Source organism: Notothenia rossii (genome assembly GCF_949606895.1).
Source record: "Notothenia rossii genome assembly, chromosome: 6".
Classification (NCBI taxonomy): domain Eukaryota; kingdom Metazoa; phylum Chordata; class Actinopteri; order Perciformes; family Nototheniidae; genus Notothenia; species Notothenia rossii.
Window position 1 is genome coordinate 71,752,589 of NC_136909.1, and position 23,797 is coordinate 71,776,385.

The window sequence follows — 23,797 nt, forward strand, 5'->3', positions numbered from 1 at the left end:
TTTTTTTTACAAGCTAAGGACCCAGATCAGCCATTCTCTAACAGGGCTTAAGAGGGATATGAGGGATGTCTAAAATTCATGATCTGTTTGGAGCAAAACACATCATAAACATGTTTTTTATATATTTGTATATATCTGAGACCCATAATAATATGCCTAAAAATAGCATATTGGAGACCTTTAATACAGATTTGGAAGAATTGGGTATATTTCATAGGAGGTCTTGTTAAACATATTTAATGTAGCTTTGGATGCCCTCCTGTCCCTCCTAACAGCAGCTCATGAGCCTCTTTGACTGGAGGTGCAAACAGTTGTGATGAGAAGTCGGGCCTTAAAAACTGAACTGGCCCCTGCTGAAAAATTAGTTATGCATTCAGAGCACATTTCGGAACCGTTACTGTGCTCAATAGTATGGTAAAAAAAGCTTTGAGCAACCCTCTGCCGAGATAACATTCAGCAGTTTGGTGCTGTAAATGCACACCAGGCGTACATTTTCTCAGAAATGCTCATTTGCTTCACAACCCATTTGTGCTCTGATGTGATTTGCATTGTGCCGTCCACACCAGCTTGTTGTGGTAAAAAAAAAGGGTCAGATCAGCAGGAGCTTTCGTTTATCGTTAGCTGGGGTCACTGTATAAACTGCAGTAAACACAATGCTTTACTATCACTATATTTCCAAGAAAATAAATATATTACTGGCAGAGTCTCAGCTCTTGCATCATTGCAGTAGTTAAAGAGGAGGTACTGTGTATTCTAAATCATTATAATAACAGTACAGTGTGTTTTCTAAATAGTTTATACATAGCGTTGGCTGTAATGCATACAAGTGTAAAACCATTAAGGCCAGACAAGTTTGAGTCTTTTGTGTAAACCTGCCAACAGAAATAATGAATGATGCAGTGGGACTGTAGGAAGAGAGCAAATCAATAAGGTTTAACTAAGTAACATAAGAGCTGAAAATGATAACTGTGCATGAGAAGGGACTGTTTGCGATAATTGCGGGGAACCATTTAGTTCCAGCAGTGAACACTAAAACCTCCAATACAGTTGCCATTATTATAAATGATATTCCAAACTAAAATAATACCTGCTAATTGTATATATTAGTAAATGAATACTAAACATATATAATGTATTTGTATTGATGAAAAATATAATGTGAAGTTAGAAAATATGAACACACTTTCCCTTAAGTCCACTTGTCATGTTTATGCCAGAAAAATAAAGACCAAACATTATATTTTATAGCACATGCATGCTGCCTCAGGGGTCTTATAGTTTTGCCAATAAACTGCATAATGTAACACAAAAGGCATCTGTCAGTATCCATAGTAACAGATGTTTCCTGCCTCTGGTGGAGAGTGGTAAATGTGCGCTGCTGTTTATCTTGTTGTTATTACTTTGCTGTGTATTAACAGAGACTTTGACTGTTTTCAGAATGCAACTTCTAGTGAATTGCTATTGGGCATTAGTTTGGTTGAAAATAATCAGCTTGGGTTTGATAACTTGTTACTGTTGTTAATTCAATTTTAAATTCTCATACTTCCAAAAGGCAGCAAAAATGTTAATTAGTTTATCGGATTTGATTAACTTAAGGGGGACTACATCGATTTAACACATCAAAGTCGGTTTACTGGGGTTGGGGAGTACTACTGCATATGTATAAAACCTTTAGCTCCAGGAGGTCCAGTGTAAAGTCTGAGAAATGAACCCAATGTGGTAATTGGTTTAAATACAAGACCAAGTTTGAGAATTTAAAAACTCTGAAGGTGTTTAAATTGTTAACTTTCAGTTGCTTCTACACACCAAGATCTAAAACTGTCAGCTACAGTGTTGCATTGTGGATATGTCAGCACCTGGTCTGACAAAGAGGAAGAATGCGTTTGATGCAATTTGTTTAAACTGTCTATCTTGAGTTTAACAATGTTAGAGAAATTCCAGGACAGACTCTTTTTTTAAATCAGTTTTTGTCAGCTCAGCATGTCAAATGTAGAATGCACCAAATACAATTTGGCCCAGGAGGAAAGAATGACTGAATTTATGATCCAGCTACAAACATGCCTGATTCGAGACAGCTGGTGTGCAACACTATTGCTTTCTCTCTGACGGCCCACCAGGAAAACTAGCACTGCTCCAGTAGCCAATATACCCCTGCTTGTGCGACATTATGCTTCAAAAACCCAACTCAACTCAGACTGATGCAGCATGCAGGATCACAGAGACATGGAGCCGTCTCCCACAGCGCCACATGTTTAGTTAAGTGACTTACACCGCTGGTGGCAGCTATAATCTAAGTATGTGCCAGAGCCAGAGAGCTGAAGTGAGCTCACTGCTACACCTCTCTCCAACAAAAACTCAAATGTGCTCCGTCTTCTACGCAAAGAAACAATCTTTTAATGTAAAAATCTGAGAATAAATGTCTTGGTTTTTAACAAAATGTGCTTCCCAGTGTATCTACAAAACAGGGAATAACTTGTTAAATGTTTAATTAATTCTTATGCCGTTTCTAACACATGTATTCTGATATTCACAATTATTGAAAAAGGAACACACTATTACATGAACAAGCTGTGTGACCATTTCCAATTTCACAGGCACCATTGCCGTATTTTTGGTGAATGTATGCAGAAATAGCACACACAGGCCGCCAAGGACCTCAGTTTGTCTGACTGTGAGTTGTATCAATCGTTGAAGCAACTGAGGAAAAGAAGGTTGTCTAAACCGAGCCCTCAGATCTGCCGTCAAGCTAAATCTGACTAGAGAAGTGCTGTCAGTGCTGTCAGCTCACAGTTATGCACCCTGGAAAAAGTGCAAACAGGAACCTGATCAGTGCAATGCTGTATAAACACGCTGAGAGAAGCGAGAAGGAGGAGAGGAGCTCCTGCTGTCAGCTGGATGAGTGTGTGGCCTTCATCGCGGGCCAGACTGCATTTTGGCAGACAGAGGGTGACACAGATGCTTGAAGAAGATATGTGAGGGTAATTTGTTTTTGCATAAGTCAAACATGACGTCAAACAAAAATAAACAGGCTATTAAAACGGAATTACGTTTAATCTATTTGTTCCATATGATCCCACATAAAGAGACAGAAGACTTGCCCGATGTTGCCCGGGGCAACCACTTCTTTTCAGTCATCTGCATTATTACCTTCAGCAAAGACCCAGACAGCAGGTGCTCCTAACAATACCTGGCCAATTTACTGTGGAAATGAAGGAAGTGCAATGGATGTTGAGCTAACTTTCAAATACTTTTTATTTTGCAATGGTAGCAACTTTTGTCCTTTAATAGCGCACTATATTATGCAGATGTGCAATTTTCAGGTGCAGTGGTAGTTCACTTATTCTTTGCTGCATCAGGACATTGATAGTAGCACAGATTCTGCAATCGGTATCAACCCTGAATTACGAAGCAGCACAATAAAGTGAAACATACAAGTATAAGCCCTAAATTATACTAACAAATTAAAACTTTTGGTATCAGAAGTCCAGGCTTTCAACCAGTGCTTTTGTTAGGAGCATAAATGAGCAGCTCATGCGGAAAAACATATGGATATACAGTACAAAATTTAACAAGCAATATATCAAAATGCAGATAAACAGCTGTTGCTGCAGCTGCTTCTGTGCCGCTGGATCAACGGGCCTGATGTACTTTGGGAAGATAAGAACATTTTTCACAAGGTTGTTACGCAGGACAGCATGTTCTCTAATGGTTTTTCAGACTTTTATTCAGCTGGAAAACAAATCTTACAAGACTGTGCCCTGTAGGAATTTTACGCATACGAAATAAAAATAATCTGATCCTATTACAGTACATCCTAGAAAACAATCTGCTCACTACTTTGTACACAGGTCTTTCTTAAAGTCTTCTTTCTCACTGATTTTATATAAGTCAGCAACTATTTGTGTCTATGTGGACATTGACACAGGTGACATTGACTGAAAAAAAACTCACGGTTGGAGGTTGCCATTCCTGCAAATATGAGTTTGTCCAGCCTTGCAGATTGACCCATGTGCTTGCTGTGTAAGGGAACATGAAGTATCACACACTTAAATTCTGCCTATCCAGCTATGCAGACACAACCCTTTATAAGAGCGTCTTCATCAGCTGATCTAAAAATTAGACATATCTCACTTCAGATTGTGTTAGCTCATGGAAAACAGCTCATTCGCAGGCCTGGGTGCCATGAATCTGTATCTCTGAATATGTATATTAGCACTGAATTATTAGAAGCAATGCATCTACTGACGTGTATAAATCGGACATCTTAGTATATTATAATAGTTCTCTCAATATAGTCATAATGTGGATCTCCCTTGATTGAACAATATCCTTAATCCAACAAAGGCTAGAAGACTTTTTCCAAAAGCTGATGGGATTGATGTGCTGTCTTTGCTTGTCTTTCATCATTTGTTTCTCTTGGAGCATTATATTTACTCAGCAAAATGACATTACTAGATTCCCTCAAGGTCTCAGAGGAGATCACCATCTTTTTGAATTAAAGATCTACTGAGATTGATTATCCAACATTTCTGGTATTTTTGCCAGAAAAAATGTCCAGAAGGATGTAGGAGGAGTTCTTTCATAAATTGTCCATAAGCCACCAGACTCATATCACAGCGATAGAGGCTAGATAAAAAATGAGCAAGGCAAGAAATCAATCAACACACCCGGCAACAGAGACATGTCGCAGGTAGACCCAAACACGAGAGAGATCGGTATCGCCACGTACTGTGCCGACCCCTTCAAGTCTAACTATAGCTCTGTGAAGGGCAGTGTGTGTGTGTCCAAGGTCACGCATGGTCAGAATTAATCTGAGTGAGCAAACAGTCTGACCTGAGAAGCCTCAGCATGCGGTTTATCTCTGTGTACTCATGCTAACGCCTCTGTCAACAGTCAACTTTTACAAGCTCTGGCATGTTTGTTGTGCTTTGAATAAGCTGCCAGCTTTCCAATTAAATGTCCTGCCAGTCTCCTTCAAACCAGCACAACGCTGTAGGACTTATTAATTCATTAACAAGAGAAGCTATGTGTGCCAGGTGTCAAGTGTTTTGGAAATCACCAGATGCTTTTTCTTCCTCTGTGACATGAGGGAGTCAAAATCTGTTCTTCATATGTCCCCAATTTCACTAAAAACGTGACCGAAATTTGTATGTGAAACGTGTACAGATATATTTCTTGGGCATTGGTGATGTACTAAGGGTTATGATAAACGCAGTACACTCTGACGTCCATGGTTCGTTCCTGCAGAAACGTTAAGTTCTACAGAAAAGCTGAGAGTCAAGAAAAGATGGGGTGATGGCATCAGAGAGCAAAACACAAGGCACTGAGGATCTAGTCTACGGCTAAACCACCGTACTGTGGCCTTCAGACGTGCTCTAAACATATCGTTATGTTTCTATGTTAAACATAGGCTGTCTCGATGTTAAAGCATGAGAAATAAATGGGAGAGAAGGAGAAATTAATGCTCTGGAGATTAATGCTGCATGTCATTTCATTTAATATTCAAAATATTCAATGCTTGCATATGACAAAAATATTCTTTTAATTTATGATGTGATACTTTTGGTGTTTCTCTTCAGTTCCACTAATCTGGCATCATTGAACCTCTAGAATATCAAGCTGCCACCAAGCACCACAATGAATTGAAACCCATACTTTTCTAAACGAGAGGTTGAAGGTCCAAATAGGTGAAATGTTGTTATTATTTAGCCATGTACAGAAAAATGTGTGTCTGTTTTCATCATCAATATCATGTACTCCTTCTCCTTCATTAAAACGTTGCGTTATCTGTGAATATGCAACGTTCTAAGGGTCCCTGTGGAGTGTTCTTGTAAACAAGCAACGTTTGTTTTTTTCATTCAGTGTTACTCACTAAAGCTTTACATTTGTTTAAACAAACGAGTGTGTTTTCTTCCTTGTAAAACATTTGCAAAGTCAGCAGTGATAACATCTTTGTATACCGGCTTGCAGGCTTCTTCCTCACAACCTGTTAGTGCAGAGTACACACAACAAAACATGGCTCCACACCGTTATATCGGTCAAAAAAACCCAAAGGATTATACCGGTGGATACAGTGATATTTCACTTCATTGTAAAGGCCATCCTCACTATATGGACACTGGAGGAAGTTTCAAGACCACACTTGTATAAGTTGCATATTAAACAACTATTGGCTACTAAACTATAGCTACGATGTCAATTTTTAAACTAAAGCTCATTCTGCATAGTGTTCCTCAAACATAAGGTGAAAAAAATGAAAAATAATACAAATAATAAGAAAAGTCAAACATTAATGACTTTATGCTGAAAGACATTTTTGAGCTGACAAAGAGCGTGATTGCACATTTGGATGTTAAAGTCACCAGACTACATTCTGATAATGAGTTATTTTTCCTTTCACACGATTGGACAATAAATCTGTTTCACAATGTTTCCCATTCACACTGAATAACTTTTAACTAATAATAGGCTTGTGTCTGGTAACATTCAGTGTTAAAACTGTCAAACTCAGTGTGAAAACACTAATTCATTAGTGTCGTGTTGATGAACTTACAACACATTAAAATAAATGTCATTAAATAAGAACTTAGGGAAAAAAAGGTGAAACAACTCAGAATATCATTATAGATTAGATTTCCAACTCTAACTCAATTGTAACTGTCTTTTCTGGAAATATATTTTGCAGACTTGGTCTATGTTGTCATTCCAGCTTTGTTTGTAATAACCTCTGTGTGTGTTATGGATGGCGTAGGTTTTTTGGTGTGTGGCAACCAGTCATTCAGTCACTAAGACCCAACAAAAGTTACAAAATGTGTCTGTCAAACCCACTGAAGACCAAAGAAAGCCTTTGCTGCCTCTGTTGTTTTGCTGTCATTAGAAACATATTTTGTCCGATACTCCACATTCTAGGTGGGTGTGCTTTCTGAGAAATACGCACGTTTATCTGTCAGCAGTGACAAGATAATGAATATTGCTTTGTCCACTCCCTTATCTGATGCGTAATAATCTGTATCATGTTTGATAACAGTTTCAGAAAAATAGAGAAGACTCACAAAACAAGATTTCACACAAAGTGGTTTTTTAACAAAATAAGGTGTGTTTTTGTTGTTGCTTTGGAGTAGGTTTTTTATATTAAAATCATATTTTTATGTTGTTGTAACATCCAGGTTTTGATATCAAGTTATGATTTTCTTGGTTATTTCTTCCATTTCTTCTCCCATCCTTCGAGAAAGCAATTTGTTGTCAAAAACTCAAATTTCTGCAAAATCTTTAACAAAAAAACAGTTTTTCCACTAACTGCTGCTTACAATGAATCAAAGGCTCTTTTAGGAACATAGATTTTTCCTACAATACTTATCTCTTCCCAGCATGCTGTTTCCAAACATAACCAAAAGGAAATATTCTTCATTGAGTATTCAACACTAAGCAACACCATGTGTTTCCTATGTGCGTGTCAAGATAATTTTGATTAGATGACATTTGCTGCTGTTGCGAGCATCTGTTGCAGTCAAAAAACAAATGTGACTTGCTGTGTTTTGTTTCCCGCAGGACTACAATGACGAGATCAGACAGGAGCAGCTGAGAGAGCTCTCGCTGCTGAACGGCTCCGAAGAGTCGAGCCGAGGCAGGAGCGCGCCGGTGAGGAGTGCACGACCGGCAGCCACCATATCCACAGGGTAAAGCACTATAATACTGCGGTGTGAAAGAAAAGGAAATGTACACCCAATATTTCTTTACTGTTAGGTTAAGAATTTGTCTTCAATATGTTAATATGTACATAATGGTGAGCATCCATGGGTTTTCTCCATTGTCAGGGGGGTTTTATTTAACTTTAGAGAGCTCGTTTTAACACTGTTTACCTAAGCGGCAACCATTGGTGCTTGAGGCTGGCTCCAACATCAAATCAATCCCAACACACCCCATGGTAAAATACTGAGACTTTTGAGCAGATATAAACATGTTATCAGGCTGGTATCTACAGCTAAATTCAAAATCGGAAATCCGTACAGACCCTCATTTTTACATCTCGACTGTTTAAATTATATAAAGGCTAGGAGTTATGCCTAGTTAAGGACGTGGCCACTTTGAGTGACAGGTGGGGGTTGGTCTGTTCAGACGCATCGCCCGGGCTTAAATCAACACGTCTCTAGGCCCATTTTCTTGTTAGCCCGTGTTGGGAACAATGAGCCATGGGACACGTCAGAGACTAAGTTCATTGTTAAGACAGTCACATGTTGTTCCCGGTCAGTCATTTTCACAAGAATGACAGCTGTGTTAACTGCAGTTTGTCTTATCCCCCATCCCCCTTTGAGGACTCTTATTTTCGCATTGTCATGCAGAAATATATTATGAGATTAATAAGTGATAATACACTTAGGTGGGGGGGCTCCGTTGAGCGTATATATTACTTGTGAATAATCATATGACTGTTATAAATGGCTGAGCAGTATCCTCATCATGAGTAAATCATTTTCATGTGTTTCTTTGATGCATCACCTAAAAGATGTCAACCTCTAGCAGCTTATATGTGTAGCAATATGATGCATACTAAAACTCAATCGTAAAAAATGAAAAAGGAATTGGCTAGCTTTATGGTGAATTTAATGGTTCATCAAAACTTGATCAGGTTGTAATTCGTTTTTTAAAAGTTTTATCCTTTACTAATGTTTTTTTCGAGTTGTGTCTTGACTTGATTTCCACATCCTCTAATGTAGCTCATGGGGATTTTAGGATACAGACAGGAGCAGCTACAGAAATAACTTAGTGTCAGAGAACATTTGATCGGCTTAGCCATGCATGCAGCTGCTCGTATGAAATGTCGGCCTGTTCAAGTTTCCTCTAAAATGTGTTTTTAGAGCAAATTGTCCGTCATCTACCTTTTGTGGTCCCTAAGGAGTAACCAGGTACGGTGTGCAATGAAAACCTGGCTTAATTTCAGGTAGCATAAATGAGCTAAATCCTGACGCTAACAATTTAACGTCACCACCACCACTTCCATACCTAGATTTTCTCCTTATAGCACAACGATAAGCAATTATTGTTAATCTCCATGAAAAATATGCACCAGTAATTCCCCTTTGACTGGATGTATTTTTGGATCACAATGGGCTGCTACCTAGTGAAGGATGTGCCAGAGGAGGAAAGGGTATCCTAGCCCACCTACATCATGCCGCTGCTAAAAATGTGAAATTAGCGGACAATAGACAGATTAGCAATGCTAAACCCACCCTTCAATCCCTGCAGTGTTTTCTGTGGTTCTGCTACTGGACAGTCATACCCCCCCATAAAAGAAACAATCCACCTTAAATGCTCCTGCCTGCCCATGTCCTTTGGCTTCTAAAGTCTCTTTTCTGGACCGTGCTCAATAGGTCTTTGTAATTCTACAATGTTGTGCAGCTTCAGGCAGATGGAGGTGTGATTTTTTACAAAGACTCGGCACTGCTCCACCGTGTTATTGAAATAAGCACGCTGCATCCCACAGGCATGTTTGACAAGCTGAGAGAGACACAAAGTGACACTCTTGAGCCCTCTGATCATTACAAGATCTACCTCAGTGCCAGCGGAGGTTATGCTTATCTTGTGTTTCATCCGAGCAGACTGTACGGCAGCCACCTACTGAGGCAGCATGCACATATGCAGCGATAAAAGGGAATGAACAACTTCCCTAATGTCTTAACCCCACTTTTCACTTAAATCACTGCATAACATGTTATGGGGTGAGGACTCTTAAGGCAAATATTTGTTTGTTTGACGCTTTCCCAGGGGCCACAGAGGCACAGGGAGGAGTGCAGCAGCACCTCGGGGGACAGCAGCAGCGACGCACGGCAAACTACCCACGACTGTTCTCACGAGGGAGGTACAAACACCGAGAGCCAGGGGGGCAGCAGGGAGCGCAGGATACAGACCCTTGCTGTTAGCAGTCACACATGAGTCATACGACGACTATGTAAGTCCAATCCTTTTTGCACACACTGAAAAGTATGGCTGTGACTTTAACTGCGAGTATATCAGACAGGTTTTAATCCCCTTAATGAGAATCTGGATGAGTCTCACTATTTTACAAGAAGAGGTAAGGTATTCAGGGACATGTGCTGGAATAATTAGGGCAAGCAGGAAACTTTGACAATTTGTATTTAATTAACTTAAATTAAATGCGTCCCATAATTATGTTTGCAACAATGTTGGTACCATTGATTTCCATTCATATCAGAATAATATTAAATTCTACTTGCTTGTATTAAAAGTTGATAAGCATCCTTGGTATGCCTCGGTATGTAGTTTCATAAAAATTCCCTTTACTCTTTTCCCAAAGCATTTTAAAACTATAGATATTCTTTGGCCCACATACCTTCAAGCCAAAAACAAGGCCATTTGCTGATAAATATTAAACCAAAAAATTAATGAATCTATCAATGAATTATGATAATTGATTGAATGCATTACTTTAGTTCTGTTCAAAAGTAAATTAACCTAAATACATTGTAGGTGTTTTATGGAAGTATCTTTGCTGCTATAAAGAAGAGTGTTTTATCTCAAGATGTCACCTTTGCAACTTTTGACAGTTTTGTCCCATGGCTGAGGCATTCTATTACGGGACAGCTAGAGGTTCCTGTCCACAAAAGTCTGTAAGCTTAGCACCTTTCCGTGTACACGTACAGACACATTTTAGCTCAGGTTTTACTGTATTGAGTGCTGAGATACGTCAGCGTTGAGCTCCATTTGCTGTGACAAATCTATCCATCACTTGCTCTAACTGGTACTATTTTTGACTGCTGTGCATTAGAAATGTTCTCCTGTCAAACTAATTGCATATTTACACCATCTTGTACTTAAAAAAGACACATGGAGGAAGTTATGAAATGATACCTTATCTTCAGATGGGGTAAAATGAAAAGTAGAAAAATACAAAGGTTAATGCCAGAAAGCATCCACATTCGGATATCAGACTTTGATGCGTGTGATAAGCAAACGTGTTTTTGGTATGATGTGATTCATATAATATGAAGTCTGCACCAGTTCACAGTCCCTAGGGAGAGCCAGTAGATGTTCATTCTGTGGTGAAATTGTTAAAAATGGCTGCCTGAATGGTACAGACTGCAGTAAAGCAAATGTGAATAGTATTACACACGTAATGAGAACATATGTACTATGGATGACGTTGAGTAAAAGACTTGTATAAACATACATTGATTTTACATAATAGTAAACCACTGAAGCTCTGCACTGTGAATAGCTGCATGCAAAAAGAGGAAACTCTTGGAAGTGTAACGCCTTGACTGGGGGTCTATAAAGTCTTTGTTCACATCACTTGAAATAATGCTGGGACCCGTATCAAAACACACTCAAAGCCTTATTTAAAAGGTAAGCTTGTCCTTTGAAATGTCTCAAGGTCATTTTGAAAAGACTACACAAGGTGAGCTTAAAGTTTCCTCCAAATGAAAAAAGGCAACGCTTTCACCAGTCTATTTCCTCAGAGCCTTCCTGCTAAGCAAAGCCCCCATGTGTGCTGGCAATTGAAGATTGGGCTGTCTGCATGGGGAAATGCACAAGCGCAGTCTCATTACCAAACCAAATTGAGTTCTGATGTAGAGCCTGTGTATTTCCGAGCAGTAAAAAGCGGGGCATTTCTTCTCTTTGTAATTTGAGGTTGGAAAGAAGGATGGGAGCGCAGAGACTAGGGGATTATGGAAAGATGAGTTTGTCTGGAACATTTTCTTCCCTTATACCTCACTTTTTTTTCTACTACATTACAACAATTTTCTTTGAGCATGTTTCCAGAACGTAGCACGACCTCTTTATACAAAGGTCCAGGTTTGTTTGTTTTTTCAATCACAGAGCATACACGGCTTGTTGTCATTCCCCTACAAGAATCCTGTACAATCTGCTGAACGCAACAATAGATCAGCAGCAGAAACATCTCCGTTTGCTACATCCTGTATTTGTCTATGGCCAAAGAAATGCTGTAATGTGTGAGGGTATCGTGTAGATTTCTCCAGAGCCTATCGATTGATGGACTGTCAGTCTGTCTCATAAAAGTGATACTGTGAGAATGTCCATAATTGCATCTAATCGAGGGTGGTATCGATTTGACACTTTAAGGGAAAAGCACGAGGAAGCTGGTAGTTATCATGTATCGTTTATGCTTTATAATTTATGAACGTTTCATCCTGATCTTTCCGCCATAAATCTCACCTTGCTATATCCTTTTACATCAGCTCTATTCTTTTTCAGTTTCCTTTGTTCCTCCTGGAGTGAAATTGGTTTTGCAATGACTCAGGTTAGAGTTTATCATTAAGGTTTGCAGAATTCTGCAGTAATTCACTTGTCCAACACTCACTAAAATCGACAAAGCAGCCCCGCAAAAAGCAAAAGCAGATTTGCACTCCTAACTTGGAACTTTTGACTTTACACTGTGAAATAATTCAAGGCAAAATTGTAATTCAAGGATAAGGTTATTGAGATTTCTTCCTTGATATTGTATTCGTGTTGTTGCCAACAAATCCCATTAAAAAAAAAAAACTATTAAAAACACATCACTGAGCCCCGCTGTTGCCCTCAAGGACATTTTCCTTCAGCACTATCGTTGAGTTAATCAACTGCTTCTGTAGAAACTTTGAGTGTATAAATCCACAGCAGAAAATAGTGCCCAAAAATGCATTGTTTAATACTGTTTGTGTATCATTGACTAATAACTGCCACTTACTGTATGACCAGCTGTTTGAGTAAATGAATAAGACTTTTTAAAAGTTAAACTATACATTTTTGATGAGTTGCGTCTTTAGTGGACTTGGGGTAACATAAGAACCACAAACATTGTAGTTAAGTCACAAAGTATTGAGACAAATTTCAATTCTGTCAAAGCACACTGGTTGCCAATTTACAAATGATGTATTATATGTAGGAACTTATTAATACAAATACATTAGTTCATAATTCAGGGGAAATATCTTGATTTAAAGTCAAGTATTCTGCACATGGATCATTTCCATTGGTCATTGATGCAGACCCTTTTTTGTTTCCTTCATCGCAGCATTTTGGAGTTGCATTGTCCTACATTCTTTTAAGCACAACATGTTTTAAACATTGCTTTACAGTTTTCTGCCAGAGACTAAATGGCCCAGGATTGCTTATCTATAACTAGCGCATATGCATGCAGTTCTTCCTGAATCATGTAGTTTGCAGTCATTGTGTAAAGTAAATGACTGACAGACTATTTATATATTGGGGTGAAGTTCCTATAAACAGTTCCTGTGTTTCTGCTGTGGAGCAGGTCATCGTGTAACAGGGCTTCCTCTGGAGGCTGTGGTGATGAATGGACTGTCTCACTGTCAGTGTTGTAAAACTAATACAGTGACAGTGACTATTATTGTTCCTCTTAAAGGATAGCAAACATTCAGAAGTGAAGTGGGTTATAGGAGGTTGAGTCTATATATAAATACCACCTCCACACAATGAGCCAAACAGATTTTGTATAGTCCAGGTCAGCCAGGTATTTATCAGATTCTTCACATAGTCCAATGAAACCCTTCTAATCTAGAAGTCAGACTTTAAGGAGAGATGTTAACATATTGCAGCAAAATGATCTGCTTTGTGTCTGTAAAGAATCTGCGTCTCATACGCTGAAGTGCCGGTGGGGTTTTAGCATCATTTCAGATAAATTGATGTTCACTTCAGTGATTCAGTTATCCATAAAGAATTGTTTTCACTTTAAAAAGAAGAAGTCTGGTCCTTTAAGGTGAAGAGTTTCTTATTAATTATGAACGGTCTGAGCATTGAAAAATGAATTCAAAGCACATAATCTATTCACAAATGAAAAGTGGGCCACCTAAGCACAACACTGTCGTTCCTCCTGACAGTGAAAGTGCCTGAAATGCAGATCTGTCATTCAGTATTTTCTAGAGATAAATTACCACGAGTTCAGCAATCAGCCGTTCTTTTCTCTGTCATTTGCATTTTTTATTTGATTTACACTGGTACCAGAGAACATGTTTTCACACTATTGAGCTCATATAAAAACAGCATGTGATTCGATGTGGTGCAACTTTTCAGAATATGAATTTTTGATGTGTATTTTATGGTTTCCAAATAAGCACATTTATACTAAGGTAGGTTCAGTTGCCTCAGGTTTGTGAATCTGCTAAAATTGCCAGTAATAATCAGGATTGTGTGACTTTTAAACAGGCCGTAATGAATAAATGTTACTAATCCCCCGGAAAGAGCAGCAGTGTGGCACTGTGACCAGGATAAGTTCCTCTGTGAAGAAGGCGCAAAGAGAAAGCAGAGGGAGATTAAAGATGTGATTGATGGCATTTTGTATAGACTGGGACCATGGCCTCAGTTTAATGTTAGAGATCAAATCCCATCTGGATCAAATATTATCTTTAAATGTCAGGGCTGACGATAGAAGAGAGGAATCTGGAGAGTCATGCAGGAATCTGTCGCTGACAGACGACCATGAATTGTACAAATTGCTGGTAAAAATTGAAACGCATAGCTTGGTTTTTAAACCTGAGCCCTGCAACCATACCGAGGCAGTGCGGCAAATGCCATAATGTGATTAAACACAGAGCTTTGGGAGGCTTTGAAGAAAAAAAATCTAATCTATCTACTGTGGAAAAGGCAAAAGGACACCCTTTTGAAACGGGGGGTAAAATTCTCCCCATATCATCTATTTCATGAACATAAAAGATGTGTGAGATTCTGTATATTTCTTGTAGCAGAGCAGTTTCTCGGGCCACCTTTAATTGCTTTGTAACAATGGGTTGGGATACACTGCTGAGTTCACATTTGTTTGATAAATTATGCAAATTCTCCATGCAGAACCCTTCTGTTTATTAAAACAGTTTTATGACACACACTTCCACTCGATTATATAATAGAAAACAAGACTCAGGTACAATGCATAATGGCTCCAGTTGGATATCATCCGGCACTGAAGCCCTGTGTGAAGGAAGAAGCAGACAGAAGCTTAATGCTAAACTCTACAAGCAAACCAAGTACTGCGATTACATCTGAAGATTTCTTTGTTTTGTTCTCGAGCATCCGTTCAGCCAAAAAATGACAAACACGATATTGTTTAATGTCACCTTTCTTGAAAGCATTTAAGGATCAATCTCACGTGGAGAGATTAGCCCTTTTCTCGCATTTAACCATGACACAAGTCGAGTGAATATATTCAAAAGTGATCTCCTACTTCAGGGTTTAAACCAACAACAAAGGGCTCTTGCTTTTTGAATTTGCACAGGTAGAAGGCGGTAAAGAGCAGCATCTATTCACTGAGACAAAAGGCTGCAAATCTCATTCTCCTGCACACTCTGCGGCGTGGAGAGGCATTCACAGGCAGCCCCCCATGAAGATCAGTCACTGTCAGGGGCTATACAGGTTGTCAATTGATAATGAAGCACAGTGCTAAGGGCCTTTAGGTTCTTGCTGTCCTAATTGCACTGAGCGAGGACTCTCCACCCTTGTGTTAACATTTGATTTATTCCCTCTGCCTTGTTCAAAAGGACCAGTGTTAATTGTTTTTGCAGATGAGTCAAACTTGTGGAATCAAGCCTCATTGATTAGGGGCCGGGCTATTCACACATAATACCTTGTCGAACCCAAGCCTGTGTCGTATGTGAAATTAATACAGAGGTCAGCTGAGAGATAAGACAGATGTTTTGTTATGTTCTTTCTGAGCTGATGCTGAATTAAAGAATTATACAGTATATTGCATGGGTTGTAGTGCTTCTTACTAACAGTGCTATTCAGATTTGTCCATTTTACAAATAAAAAAGTTAAACAAATATTTCAAGCTGTTCCCACAGACTTTTTTGTCGCAACATAAAGGAATTTACTATTATTTGTATATCCCACAAAATCAAATTGTGTATAATCCACGTAATTGAGACCAGGAAGCATAAGAGGGACAACGTTGTGTACACAGAGACCCATCCTGTGGGAAACAACAATTAAATGATCTGTCTCACATTACTTATGTACTAGGGCAGGGGTGCCCAATACGTCGATCGCGATCGATCGGTCTATCGATCGCAAAGGTAGTGTGGGTAGATGGCATGGCATTGAAAAAAAATAAGGAAAAATAAAGCCTATCATCCATCCTTACTATGGCATTTGCCACTTGATTGACGTACAGGAGGAGCCAGTCTGAGTTGTATTGTGCCATACAGGCTCATGCAGTTATGAGGGGGCTTCACCTCCTCATGTGAAGCGCAAATGCGGCGCAATTAATGTACACAGTTTATCCGCCGTTTAGTCCACTAGCACCCCCCGCGCGCTGGCGACACAGATTGGGCAGGGGCGGCCCTGCAGGTAGATCTTTTGGGCTTGGTCATTGTAAAAGTAGCTCCCAAGCTGCAAAAGTGCGGGCACCCCTGTACTAGGGTAATACCAGTTCCATATCTCCTTTTGAAGAAGTACGTTTATTATTTCACACTATCATTTTGTAATTGTTGTACTACTTTCTAAGAAAGCTAGCATAAGCAGTTTAGACAGACATGCTAACACTAGTTGCTTATGTTGAAGAGATAAACACAGTTTATTCACTCAGTTTATTTGTTTCAGAAAGATGATAAAGTAAGACTATAGATATACAAAGACATAATGCTCTCCTCCATGTGGGCCCACAGTCAATTAACCTTCACTTACAGGATCCAAAAGCATTAAGGTTTAACAGTGTGGCCCAAAGCTTCTTTAGAATACAGTGTAAGGTTGGAAACTACAGTATAGCCTCACATTCTCTAGATGTAAAAGCATGAACTGGATCCAGATAACTGACACACGCACGCACGCACGCACGCACGCACGCACGCACGCACGCACGCACGCACTTCCAGTTAACAAACAGCTACAACAAACATTATGCTGACACAAGAGGGGTTCAAATGAATTCAGCATCAATGTAATATTTTTTGAGTCATTTTTCATAATTTGTATAAAAGGCTACAAATAGAATCACACTTTAAATGATACTATATTTCTATAAAGAACTCAAGTCTTAGGCTACATTACTTTATTCCTGCATAACTCTATCAAGACTGAAGGTTTATATAATAACACATTTGACTGAAATTAGTCCACTGATCTCTTTACATTTATAGTCCAGCGTGGAGCGATTTGTCACGTGGGATTGCTAACAAAACCGGTCAATTACTGAGATACGCAGGTCTCTGACTCGGCCTTTGTGGGGAAAGACTCATGCAAGAAAGGGAGAAGTATTGGATCCCCTGAACAACTTAATCCCTGACATAATCCCTAACTTTAATTTAGTCAAATTCATGTTCCCAAAAATAAAGCCACACAGGAACCAAAGCTTTTTGAGTCAGCTATACCCGTCATTAGAGGGAGAGAGTGAACAAGAAAATGTAATTTATTTGTGTTGCTGCACTTGATGTCCTCCACACCAATATGCTTTGGTGTCGTAAAGCATCACCAAAAGCAGCGACACCTAAAGCAAGATGATATTACTCTATTGTTACAGGCATACAGGAATAATGGACTGTTAAAACCCCGTCTGGTTATTGAAGCCTTTCAACACATCCCATCCTGCTGATTTAAAATGTATTCGATCTCTAAGATGAGCTGCACACATGCATGCATCTACATGGAGCTCAATTTTAAATAGCAAAGCTTTGAAGGATTAGAAGAGATTAGATCATGATGAAAAAAGAAACATAAGCACTTTAAACTCTACTAAATATCTTCAATGAGCGAGATCCCACAATTACAAGAGCAGACAATGGCTACGTTTACTGTTCTTCACACACTTTGGCCTTATTCCAGTGAAGGTGTTATTCAGGTTAAGCTGTTTACGTAAACCTTTTGTCCGCCGGGATTCATTATCCCCTCTGTCATGAATAAACCATTAAACTGAATATTGTGTGGAGTACATTCTTCAGATAGATCAGTCCACACACGGTTTGGTTTCAGAAGTGGGTGAACGATCTAAAGACAGATGTGTTTCCTTCATTTATATAAATGCACATAAATCTCAATCTAAGAAATAATGACATTGTTTATATTGTGTAACAGTATTGAAATTAGATTGGGGAAAAAATGGTACATAAATGACTGCTTTATCATTCAACTGACCAATACTAGCTTCCTTATTTGAGAGGCATGAGTGTACAGTAAATAGTGTCCTAGGAGAACTAGCTTTAAATACATAACATTCATATTTTTTTCTATCCAAAAAACGTCCTGCTAGGACATGAAGCCCTAAAGTAATAATATATGCTCCTAAAACGTAACTGCTGCGAGTGCACAGTCTTGATTTGAAACAACTTTGTGGGCAATTGGATTTGTAAAGGTGAGGGGGTGTCTTCTCTACCTCCTGTGGAAACAACGACTTTAAGTCTAACAGTGATACAAATAAGAAGAAAACCGACTGATCGTTCAAGTGAAGAGATGCTCTAGTAATCAATTTCCTATTAAAATAGTTTGATGTTAAAAGCTTCTTAGCGCGCCCCTCTGTGGTTTCTTGTTCATCTAACCAAGTTATAATGGTTACTTGAATTGTTTCAAAACCAGGTTACATGCAAAGCCTCTGAGTCTTCTGATGTGGATAGTTCTTAACTGAATATTAGGACTGGAGGCTCAAACCTGCAACAGAATGTACTCTGCAGACAATAGTTTGTCAACAAAAACTAAAAGTTGACAGCTTTTTGTTATTACGCAATTACATATAGCATGAATGAAACTGTCAGATTTCTCATCAAACACAACAGAGAATCTGTTTTGGAAGAGAACAGAAGAGCTGTGTGGTTAGTGAAATATGCAGATTAGAGTAATATATGGATAGGTGTTCTTGGCTCACAGCAGCATGGGAGCTACAAATACTAACAGTGACATTCTTTATACAGCAAGTCTTTGTTGTTACTGTGCATGCTGTTAAGCCATTTTAATTGTTATTTAACATGACTCTACCTGCTGGCTTGTGCGCGTTTCTCAAGTAGCTACTTATCAATAGTTCAGATCTATATTGCAGTGTGAGAGTCAGAAGCTGTCTATCACGCTCCAGTAGTGAGACATGCTCTCCTGCAAACCTGAATCAATAATCTCTGTTGGACAGGAATTTTTCCTGTTCCCTCTCTTATTATGGACACAAAGTAATGGACTTTGCCCAGGGAGCTAAGTATTGATTGTTTTACATTCACCTCTACCCAGTTAGACTGGATAGAGATTTGGAGGCAAGTCGACTTTAATAACTATGTTTCCTCGCAGGGCTACGACGATGGGTACGGTGGAGAATACGACGACGACAGTTACGAAGCCTACGAGGAAAACTACAGCAATCAGACAAAGAGGTGAAGTTTATACACACGCATGCACACGCACCGTCACCACATGTCCACTGTCACTCATAATGAAATATGATAAAAGGTACTGTTAATAAATCCCAAAACAAATTGGCCTTTTGTCTGTGAATCCATAACCCTAAATATCTTAGACTTCTTCACTGGAATCCAAAAATAATTAAAAAGATATTAGCGAGCAACATGGCACTGTAGGTGCTTTTAATCAAACGTACACCGTCAAGCTGCCTAAATTCTAACTACAGCTGTGTTGAAGAAATACTTCTTAGTAAAGTTGATGAAAACTTCAGAGCCCAGCTCTTACTGGAAATTACAGAGCTTTGCAAAAACATGGCTTTGTGTGACATGTTAAGAAAGTATATGATGATAGGATAAAACACATTGCCAACCTCATGTATATTTAAAATTATTTTTACCTAAAGAAAATATGTCAGCATCTTTTCATATTCTAAGGGATTCTTGACAAATGCTTGTTGTTCTTGATATTAACTCTTTTCAATGTGTCCTCTTTTAGTATTTCAGATTATTATGAATATGGACATGGCAACAGTGATGAATCCTATAACAACTATGGTAAGTACTGTTTATTTCCGTAAGCTGAACATCTATACAATATATGAGTCACACCCTTCATGTGTCATCTCTTCTCTCTCTATTTGTTCCCACTGTCAATAGTTTGCTGTTATGTAATATAACACTATGAAAGCATAAATGAAGTTAGAAATAATTATTAATTGGTAGGTTATTTGAAAATGAAGATAGGGCACAAACAAACAATCTTTAATAAGGTTATGATAATTCCTAAGGTTCAGCTGCATTAATAAAAGTCTGGGATTTCTTGCAAGACAATTTCTGTATTTCAGAAATGTTTTATTCCTTCTTAACGATATTGAGAAAGTCTTTCAAATCACTAAAGTGAGGATATTTATAATTATTGCATTAATGGAAATTCACATTGTATAACTTATTGTGTTTTTAATTGCAACCCCTGATAAAATCACATCACGCCATCCTATCATCCCATAGTCAGTTTAGCACATACAGCGATATCTGCGATAACACATGACGTGTTTTCCAGTGTCATCGTTGCACCTGAATTTAAGCCAGTAATATTTCACAAAAGCAATTTCCCCCTTTTGTTGAAGTTAATTACTTGAATTTGTAGACAAGACCCAGTGTATGATTTTAAAAACAGACTTTTTGAGAAACATCCTTGGACCTCATTTAAATTCCTCTTAAGAAAAGAGTATTGGCCAAACAATGCTGTCTGTTGCTGTACTGATATTTAAAAGATGATGGGAAGCACAGAATCTAATCATCAGCCAGGAGGGGGGGGGGGAGGCTCCTGCATGCACCACCCCTCCTCCCTCCGTGGCTACGGGCTGCCTTTGACTAGAACAGTAAATGTGCCAGAGGAAGCTCAGGGGGAGAACCGATGCCCGTTGTAAAAGGTGGAGTGTGTTTGCCTTTTGGATATGTGCCCTCATTGGCTTATTCCAGAAAAGCTGTCACTATTGGCTTATTTACAACTGCTGTGCACACATCACTGCTGTCAGATAAGCACAAGCATATTTACATTCCTCAAACCATTAATAAAACATGTACACCTTTAATTGAATCAAAACCTTTAAAATCACCAAACGTTGGTTGTCCCATGACAGCGGCGCGATGCAGTAAGCTGGTCGTCACAGAGGGTCTGCAGGCTTATTCATTTTCAGCACGATGAATTGTGCATTGGGGTGTTGAGGTCGTACCAAACCCAAAACCAAGGGGGCAATGATTTGATTTTCTGCTCCATAAACACTTTCTTATTTGGAAGCAGTGCAATGTGCCATGCAGCAGAGGTGCCATCTTTATGTAATTTGGCTTCAAGGAAGGGGCTGCTGACAGTCAGATCTCAGGAGTGGGCCAACAGAGGGCAAGTGCTTGTGAAATGTATTTTCTGTGGGGAGACGCTGGGATAACATTTGCTGGTTTGAATGTTCTTGGCTTTAGTTAAAAGGGTTGTGAAAGGAAGGTATACAACACCCGAGCCTACAGAAGTTATGGCAGCACAGTGAACGAAGCAGCTGCCTTCAATGTGTGTTAACTCTTTTTGCAGAGGAGGAATGGGGGACTTCCCGTCCAAGTCACAAAGCCCCTGTTTTACGGCTGACAAGAGGGGGCTACAGAAAACATCCCTATGGTAGATACTGAAGGTGCTCCAGATATGTGACCTCCTATTTCAAACCTTTTATATATTTTTTAAATTCCTCATAAAATGTTGAAATGTTTCCCTTTTTTGTTCGTCTCCTTTGGATACAATCCCCCCCCCCAATTAACCTCAAAATCCTGATATTTAACACATTATTGAAGTATTCCGTTTTTATAAATGCAGAGGACAAAAAAAAAAGAGACATTCATTCATGTAGGGGAAGGTTGTTTTTAGCTTTTAAATTCATACCCCCCTCTGCCACCTCCCAGAAAAAGTAAATACTAATATTTCAGATGTCTGACATTAGACTGCAGAGTAATGTTTGAGATTTTGAGAAATAGTTTCCATTCATTGCCTTTAGTGCAGTTGATAATAGGGTTAACTAGCCAACGCCTGTAATGCCCGGAAAACAATATGTGTGCCTTTTAAGGTGCTCATATTTGTCATATTCATAATTTCTTTGTTCCTATGCGTCAACGTCACTCAACACAGCATTAAAGGTGGATTAGAATATTGAAAAGTGTGTGAAACATCCCATGTCTATTGTCTTCCACTATTACACACTACAAGGTGCAAAAGTAAGCTAATTGTGGGTCACTCAAAATGAGCGTAAAGACGGGATGGGTCTGAAAACCAGGAACAGCTGCAAATCCAACGTCACCTCAAATTTAAAATGAGCTTTTTTCAACCTCCATCCCCTTCCTCCACAGTTCACTGATTGCTCTGGCTATAGGCTCAGTCTGGTTTAAGTGGATCTTTCCCAGACTCATACCCTACAGCTAAAATGTGTTCGGTTCTGACACGCTTCTACCAGACATGTTTCTTCCACAAAATGTGTTAATTGTTTGGCTTGTTTGAAAATAAATCAAAAGCAGTTCGGTGGTTCATTTGTCTTTTGAAGCGTCTGCAGATAAAGTGTTTGTCTGCAGACGCTTCACTTCCTGTTTTGATTCCAGCTGTGGCTTTAACTTTTCATCTTTTTTATGGTGACAGACAGAGAAACACAAATTGCTCTGAGCACAAATGACCTGACAAACTCCATTAAAGGCAACAGATGGAAACCAAACATTGTCCAGAATTGAAGACCTAAATGCTAAGTGACTAAATAGCCTGGACTCATAATATGAAATGTTTTTCCGAAATCTAAATCGCACCTCAAGTTTCCCCCTAAGCCTAACTGATAGCGATATGAACCTCAGATGATTTCATGTTAAAACTGAGTTGATACGACTAAAGTTAACCTTAGTTATATTGTGGATTAAATGATGTGTGAAACCTTAATCGTGAAAAATTAAAAAAATTGTTTGGCTTGAAAGCAAACAGCAATGTACAGTGTGTAATTTCTAATGCGTGCTTTGTTCTGTGTGTAACCTGTATTTGTACATAAAGCATTTAATAAAAACAACATAAACCTCAACGCAGTGTGTAAGACTCTCTAAATAGGAGCTATTAATCCGTATTTTGTGCTTCCAGGTAGCGGCTAACTCGTTTCATAAAGAAAGCCCACCAACCTGTCCCAAACCACTCATTTGTTAAATAATTTATATTCCTGCTCAATCGTCCTTGAATCTTTGATCATTTGGAAACTAATAAACTTCTTTCTTTAATCCATTCTGTGAGGTTTTACATCATTAAAGAGACACAGATTGACTCTGAGAATGATATGGAGTTAAAAGAGGTAAGAAGTCCCCATATATTACTGTCATAATAATACCCTCGGCGTTTGAAGCTGCCTCGTGAAGAGCATAATGGGCCATTCAGGAAGTAGATCTTGATGTTCACTCTGATAGTGTGCACTCACTCAGTGTGTCTTTGATCTGCGTCTCATCCTTTTCTCTGCTAACCTTTTTCTGCATTTTGTCATTTAACCTGAGAAAAGCTGTATATGCACTGTTTATATACAGTTTCCGTGCATCACAGCTGACGTCCATTTTAGAAATTTGAATTCTCCTCTGATTAGTACACCTGAAGCCCGACCCACATTAAGAGTGTAGATCACGGGACTGAAAAGAAGACTAAACACTAAGCAGGTAACCCTAATAATAATACTAATATAATCGCAAAATGCTAACTTCCACTTAAAAAAAAGTAAACCTGCCCTTTTTAACGCCAAATAAAATCCCTTCCTATCGCTGACTAAATAGTCCATAAGGAATTTCAGCTAAACTGATTTAAAAGAAAAAATAATAAAAGATACTAAAAATAATGTCCGGAAACTAAGCATCAGTGAATACATTTCCAACATTTGCTCAAAACTCATAAAGTTTCAAGATAATCTGAATTGGTT

General features: G+C 38.8%; 1 protein-coding gene across 4 annotated transcripts in view; it reads left to right on the forward strand.

Annotated features, from left to right (window-relative positions):
- The window catches only part of khdrbs2 (KH domain containing, RNA binding, signal transduction associated 2), a 58,851-nt gene that overhangs the window by 29,427 nt on the left and 5,627 nt on the right, over positions 1 to 23,797 (forward strand). For 2 of the 4 annotated variants that reach the window (XM_079688734.1, XM_079688733.1), the window contains exons 4-8: positions 7,549 to 7,676; positions 9,763 to 9,946; positions 19,225 to 19,307; positions 19,831 to 19,889; positions 21,418 to 21,501. In XM_079688734.1, coding sequence (XP_079544860.1) covers positions 7,549 to 7,676; positions 9,763 to 9,946; positions 19,225 to 19,307; positions 19,831 to 19,889; positions 21,418 to 21,501 — 538 coding nt within the window. Of the gene's footprint in view, positions 1 to 7,548; positions 7,677 to 9,762; positions 9,947 to 19,224; positions 19,308 to 19,830; positions 19,890 to 21,417; positions 21,515 to 23,797 lie in introns of all 4 variants that reach the window. The other 2 variants (XM_079688736.1, XM_079688735.1) reach the window with 1 other exon arrangement.